Source organism: Neofelis nebulosa, chromosome 6 (genome assembly GCF_028018385.1).
Source record: "Neofelis nebulosa isolate mNeoNeb1 chromosome 6, mNeoNeb1.pri, whole genome shotgun sequence".
Lineage (NCBI taxonomy): Eukaryota > Metazoa > Chordata > Mammalia > Carnivora > Felidae > Neofelis > Neofelis nebulosa.
The window spans coordinates 6,196,149-6,203,142 of record NC_080787.1 but is presented as its reverse complement, the minus strand read 5'-3'; the positions used below and the strand labels follow the sequence as shown (position 1 = coordinate 6,203,142).

The following is a 6,994-nucleotide window of genomic DNA, read 5'->3' as shown; positions in this document are numbered from 1 at the left end:
GGAAGCTAACCCAGGCTTCTTCACATGGCAACAGTGTTCCAAGAGGACATACGCTTTTCAGATTTCTGAACATTATGTCACGTTTGCTGATAAGCTATTGGCCAAAGCTACTCGCATAACTAATGTGTGTGGGAGCTAGAAAAAGACATGGATATAGGGAGGAGGCCACTACTTGACAATATATTCCATACTCTTATTCTATGACCTCAAGGTTCACTCCTAGGCATATATTCAACGAGAATGGATGTATGCGTCCACCAAAAACTTACACTGTATCTACTGTCAAGACCCCCAAAGACCACCATACCAGCTAGTGATCAAGCAAAGCTGAGTTTATTGCACCCACCGCAGAAATGGAAAATACTCTCTTGACAGTCCATTGGTATCTCAAAAAGGGAAAATTAGGATATTTAGAAGGTTTTCTTTCAGACCTGGCATGAACGATTATGAAGTGAGCCTTGCAAAACAAAGAATTGGTTGAGTTTGGGCAGAGCTTAAAAATAGTAGCTTTATGGGGCGCCTGGGTGGCTCAGTCTGTTGAGCATCTGACTCTTGACTTCGGCTCAGGTCATGATCTCACGGTTCGTGACACTGAACCCTGCATCAGGCTCTGCACTGACAGCACGGAGCCTGCTGGGGATTCTGTCTCCCTCTCTCTGCCCCTCTTCTTCTTGCTCTCTATCTCTGTCTCAAAATGAATAAAACAAACAAACAAACAAACAAACAAAAACTTAAAAAAAATAGCAGCTTGGTGGGTACAACAAGGTGAAGGTGTTGAAGGAAAGCTTGATAAGTGAGCTGTTCAGTTGGTATTTCCTGGAGCAAGGTATTAAGTTATTATTACTTGGTCTCAGTGTTTAAAGTAGGGATTGGAGCTTTGCAGATGCCAGAGCCCAGGAGCCGCCCACTCATGATCCACCCCACTGTCTTCTTCAACATCACCCTGGACAGCAAACCCTTTGGCCATGTCTCCTTCGATCTGTTTTCAGGCAAAGTTCCAAAGACAATGGAAAATTGTTGTGTTCTGTGCACTGGGGAGAATGGATTTGGTTATAAAGTTTCCTGCTTTCACGGCATTGGTTCACGATTAATGTGCCAAGGTGGTGACTTCACACGCTATAATGGCACTGGCAGCAAGCCCACTTATGGGGAGAAACTTGATGAGAATGTCATCCTGAAGCATAGGGATCCTGGCATCTCATCCGTGGTCCGCTGGACCCAACACGAATGGTTCCCAGGTTTCGTCTGCGCTGCCAGCACTGAGTGTGATGGTGAGCAGGTGGGCTTTGACAAGACGAAAGAGGGCACGAATGTTGTGGAAGCCAGGGAACACTTTGGGTACGGGGATGGCAAGAGCAGCAAGATCACCATTGCCAACTGCGGACAAATCTAGTGCATTTGACTCGCGTCACATCTAAACTGCCAGGCTGTTCCTTCTGTCGCTCAGGGGAGCAGTCCTTCACCCCCATCTGCTCGAAACATCCTACAATCTTTGTGCTCTGGCTGCAGTTCTGTGGGTCCCCTAGTTTCCTGATTCCCCTCCAAGTCTAGCTGGATTGCAGAGCTACGTTTATGATTACGAAATAAAAGCTGAACAACAACAAAATAAAAAAAAATAAAATAGGGATTGGAAAGTGTGTCTGGGCCCAGTTCAACACAGGGACAGAAAATTATGGCTTCAGTCCTCCCCACGCGATCAAACAGTTTAGTGTTCCTATATTAGTGAGAGTGAGAATGTAAAGCAGCTTGATATTGATTGGTGGGTTTCTTCTGGGTCTTTTGTGTTGTATGTATGCGTATACGTATGTATGTATTTGAGAGAGCACAAGTCGGGGAGAGGGGCAGAGGGAGAGAGAGAATCCCAAGCAGGCTCCCCACCTAGCATGGAGCGCAACACAGGGCTCAATCCCATGACCTGAGCTGGAATCAAGAGTCAGATGCTCAATAACTGAGGCCCCCAGGTGCCCCTCTTCGGTGTCTTTGTTAACAGTGTCTCTCTAAATCTCATATGTGTTTCTGCTTGTAAGAAGGAATCAGTCCTGGTAAGTAGGAATTAAAAAAAATTTTTTTTTAATATTTATTTATTTTTGAGACAGAGAGACAGAGCATGTGCAGAGGAGGGGCAGAGAGAGAGGGAGACACAGAATCCGAAGCAGGCTCCAGGCTCTGAGCTGTCAGCACAGAGCCTGACGCAGGGCTTGAACTCGTCAATCGCCAGATCATGACCTGAGCAGAAGTCGGACGCTCAACCGAGTGAGCCACCCAGGCACCCCTTAAATGGGAATTTTTTTAAGTCTACATTTCACATTAACAATTTTTTTTTTACAATTATTTAATTTTGAGAGACAGAGAGAGACAGAGCACAAGTGGAGGAGGGGCAGAGAGAGAGGGAGACACAGAATCCGAAGCAGGCTCCAGACTCCAAGCTGTCAGCACAGAGCCCGACATGGGGCATGAACCCACAAACCATGAGATCATGATCTGAGCCGAAGTCGGACGCCCAACTGACTGAGCCCCCAGGAGCCCCTACATTTCTCATTTTAAAGCCACATTGTATTTAATCCCAATTCCTTTGCAGTTTCTGAAGTGGCAGGAAAATCACGCTCAGCCGTAACTGGTAGGACTGTACCCGCTCTGTTCTCCTGAAAAGTACTGACCGTGTTCGTCCTTCCGCTTTAATAGCTGAAAGCAAGTGTTATAACTAAGAACTTTTAACCAAATTGAATAAATCACTTGGTGTTGAGGAGAAAAAGCCCCAGTAATGTCATCCTGCTCACTGTCCACAACTTTTCGCCTCACCTAGTCTCTTAAATGTTACCTTGCAGGACATTAACTGACTTTGGAAAGCCAAAATCAGTTCACGATTTTCATGTTAAGTAATTTAGCAGATGTTAATTTATTAGACACTGGTAGAAACACAGCGGAGAGCAATCATCATATTGTCTGCTCTCTCGGAACTACTAGATCCGGTGGGGAGGAAGCAGTAGGCCCAAGTTCACGTGCAAATGCATAGGGACAATCGCCGTAACGACAATATCCTAAAAGCTACCATACGAGTGTACTGCATGCCAGGAACTGTTCTGAGCTCTTCATAAACTGGATTATTGAATCCTCCCCCAAAATAAACACTTTAGTTCCCGTTGTTATTTTTACAGATGAAGCAACCGTGGCACAGAAAGGTCACACGAGCTATGATCCCACAAGTAGGCGGCAGAGTTGCGTCTGACCCCAGGCCACTTGGATCCAGAGTCCACATTCCCAAACACCACCCTGCCCTCATTCTGTGAGTTCTCTTCATAAGTCTTGCGACTGCTCAATATAAAAGCTATGACCACAAAGTGTAAGACGTTGTAGTAAGGTACAGGTATGGGCTGAAGGGAGACATTATGATTAAGGGAATTAAATTGTCGATTTAAAGGATGACGTGGCATTATTCAGCTAAAGAAGCAGAGAGAACAGGAGTACCATTTTAGAGAATGACACATTTCAAGAACAGGAGGTGGAAAAACGGTTTACCGTCCAAGAACTTGGACCAGGGCAGTGTGAGTGCAGTAGGGAGAGAGGTGACACTGGAGGAGTAGGTAGGAGTCACGTCACACGGGACTCTGAAGACATGTTAAGGAGCTTAGATTTCAATTATAACACGAAGCCAAAGCCATTGAGATGTTCTATGCACGGGGATAATATGATAACAATGCATCTGTAAATCTCGCTCCACTTGCCCTGTGGATGTGGGTTCCTCTACATTTATATCTGGGTATTACAGAGTAGAGTTGACATCTTTTCAGGATCTGCTCTAGGGGTCTCTAGACTATTTTCTCATTTTGCTGCCTTCCAGGGAGAAAGCCCTCAATGGACCCTGACCTGGATGTCTCAGACAGCCTCAAGCCTCACGCAAGCCATCAGTCTGCTTATTCCAACCATTAGTTCTGGCAGGCAAAGGGGATATTTTGAGGGTAAGAGAGAGATGAAATGTTAAATTAGTAACTCTCCAAGAATCCTCTGTAGACATTAAATGGTTTCAAAGGCACATCAAATTGTGCTAATAATAATAATAATAATAGAGACTTCAAATATAGTTTCAGACAAGTTCAAGATTCTAAACATTAAACAAGATAACAAAGGACATTGTAACAATGGGGTTTTCTCTATACAAGAAAGTTGTGCCATGAAATCATTTAGCATCAGTCTTTACAAGGTACAGTACGAGAATTTAAAAGAGGAAGACATGTGAAAACATTCTCAGTAAGAAAATTCACCTAAACCTGCACAGCCATTGGCCAATTAAGCATACAAAACTAATAATTTAAAATGTGGATCCAGGGGCACCTGGGTGGCTCAGTCAGTTAAGTATACGACTCTTGATTTTGGCTCAGGCCATGATCTCACTGTTTTGTGAGTTCAAGCCCCGCATCCAGCTCTGCGCTGACAGTGTGGAGCCTGCTTGGGATTCTCCCTTTCTCTCTGCCCCTCCCCGTTCATGCTCTGCCTCTCTCAAAATAAATAAATACACTTAAAAAAATAAAAAATTAAATATGGATCCAGTTTATAAGCTTAAATATTTATAGGCTAAAAGCAAGCAGCAGAGAAGAAAAATTATAGAGTACAAATCAAGGAAATAAAACACAAGAAAACAATCAAGAAAAATTAATAAAATCAAAGGCTGAATCAATAAAATTGACAAACTTCTAGCCAGACTAGACAGAGAGAGAGGACACAAGTTACCAAAACCATAAATGAAAGAGGGGTCATCAGCACTGACCTCGGGGACCTTAAATTGATAATAAGGGGATACTATGAACAAGTCTATGACCATGAATTTGATAAACTAGATGAAATGGACCGATTCCTTAAAAAAACAAACTAATAAAAGTCAAATGTGGAGAGGGGCGCCTGGGTGGCGCAGTCGGTTAAGCGTCCGACTTCAGCCAGGCCACGATCTCGCGGTCCGTGAGTTCGAGCCCCGCGTCAGGCTCTGGGCTGATGGCTCGGAGCCTGGAGCCTGTTTCCGATTCTGTGTCTCCCTCTCTCTCTGCCCCTCCCCCGTTCATGCTCTGTCTCTCTCTGTCCCCAAAATAAATAAAAAACGTTGAAAAAAAAATTAAAAAAAAAAAGTCAAATGTGGAGAAATAGATAATCTGAATAACAATTTCCATTAAATAAATTGTCGATAATTAACACTTTCCTAAATAATAAAGCACCTGGCTACACCGGTAAATTCTAAAAAACATATACCCATCTTCCACAACCTCCTCTAGAAAATTACAAGAAGCAGAAAAATTTCCTAACTTATTCTATCAGGCCAGCTTTACCCTAACACCAAAACTGACAATGACACACATATATTTGCTCTCTCAACTGAGAGGGTCTAGAAGCATCGAAGTCCCAAGAAATGTGAGCAAACCTCACAGTCAGGTCTTGATTTCTAATGCCAATCTCCAATAAAGGAACCTGGGCTTTCTGAAGAAATGATTGATTTTAGGACTAAGGAAGGGGATATACAAGATAATATTGGAGCATTTTATTGGACTGGAAAGTAAGGAAGTGGTCAAAGTGACATGGCAGGCAAGGGAAAAGCCTCCCAGAGGCCAAAGTGGTAGCAATTTGAGTGAAACAAAATAAATAAATTGTATTGAGCTATACCCAAAGTATACAATAAATATCTGTGACCCATATTGATATAAATAAATGAACATTAAATAAATGGGAGAAATAGACCTAAGTCTCATGCAGAAAAATTCTACATAATTTATGCAAATACTCCACCCTCAAGGAATTGGAGCCACAACTCTTAGTGACTATGGTACATGCGTAGTGATCTACTCTCAAGGTATACGGGATGTATGCAAAGGGGGAAACGGGTAAGTTGACCGTGGAGAAATCTGGCAAATCCACCTCAGCCAGCTGTCCAGAGCAACACGGACAGGGTGAGTCACGCCGATGGCGTGCGCCCTCGATAGGATTTTATGAGAATGGCGCTTTATCTGTATGTGTTTCCTCCCAGAAACATAATCTCAGTCTATTTATAAGAGAAAAAGTCCAGCAAGTATCGGCGGAGGGACAGAACCCCTCCAGACTGTGGGCGTCATCCAAAACAAGGAAAGTCTGAGAGACTCAAAGCCAAGAAAAGTTTAAGGCGCCATGATGACTATAAATAAACATATCACTAAATAAGGTGATATGCTGGATAAGATCATGGAACAGAAAAGGGACATTAGGTAAACCTAAGGAAAATATGGACTTTAGTTAATAGCAATGTATTAATATTGGCTTATTAGTTGTGACAAATGTACCAGACTGATATGTTTGGAATAGGGGAAACAGGGTATTAGTGATGTGGACATTCTCTGCACCATCTGTACAGTATTTCTGCAAACTTTAAATTGTTCTAAACGAAAATTTATTTTAAAATTTTCAAGTTAAGGGGTACCTGAGTGGCTCAGTTGGTTAAGCGAATGACTCTTGATCTCAGCTCAGGTTTTGATCTCTAGGTCGTGAGTTCAAGCCCCGTGGTGGGCTCCAGGCTGGGTTTGAAGCTTGCTTAAAAAAAGAAATAAAGAAAAATTAAAACTTACAGGTTAAAACAGAATACGCATTTGTCTTAAATTCCTATGGAGGATTTGCCAAAAGTTCCCATGTATTAGACTGTAAAGAACATTTCAATTAATCCTAACAAAACAAAACTGTTAGAGGCATCATTTTCTTTTATTCGTATTTTTTTTTAATATTTATTTTTGAGAGAAAGAGAGTACAAGTGGGGGAGGGGTTGAGAGAGGGGGACAGAGGATCTGAAGCGGGCTCAGTGGTGACCACAGAGAGCCCAACGCGGGGCCCAAACTCATGAACCCTGAGGTGATGAACCATGAGGTCACCAACCGTGAGGTCATGACCTGAGCTGACATCGGAAGTTCAACAGACTGAGCCCCCCGGGGGGGCCCCATGAGGCATCGTTTTCTAATCACAGTAAGAAGTAAAACCTAATAAAATCTTGAAA

The 6,994-nt window shown here is 43.0% G+C and overlaps 1 protein-coding gene across 1 annotated transcript; it reads left to right on the top strand.

The window, feature by feature from the left end:
* Nucleotides 1–883: 883 nt before the first annotated feature.
* LOC131515230 (peptidyl-prolyl cis-trans isomerase A-like) lies at nt 884–1,393 on the top strand. The gene has a single exon (XM_058735974.1). The coding sequence runs from the start codon at nt 884–886 to the stop codon at nt 1,391–1,393; it is 510 nt and encodes a 169-aa protein (XP_058591957.1).
* The last annotated feature ends 5,601 nt before the right edge of the window (nt 1,394–6,994 follow it).

Bases quoted from the DNA above. Each gene is read 5' to 3' on its own strand.
- LOC131515230 (XM_058735974.1), top strand. From the start codon at position 884: ATGCCAGAGCCCAGGAGCCGCCCACTCATGATCCACCCCACTGTCTTC.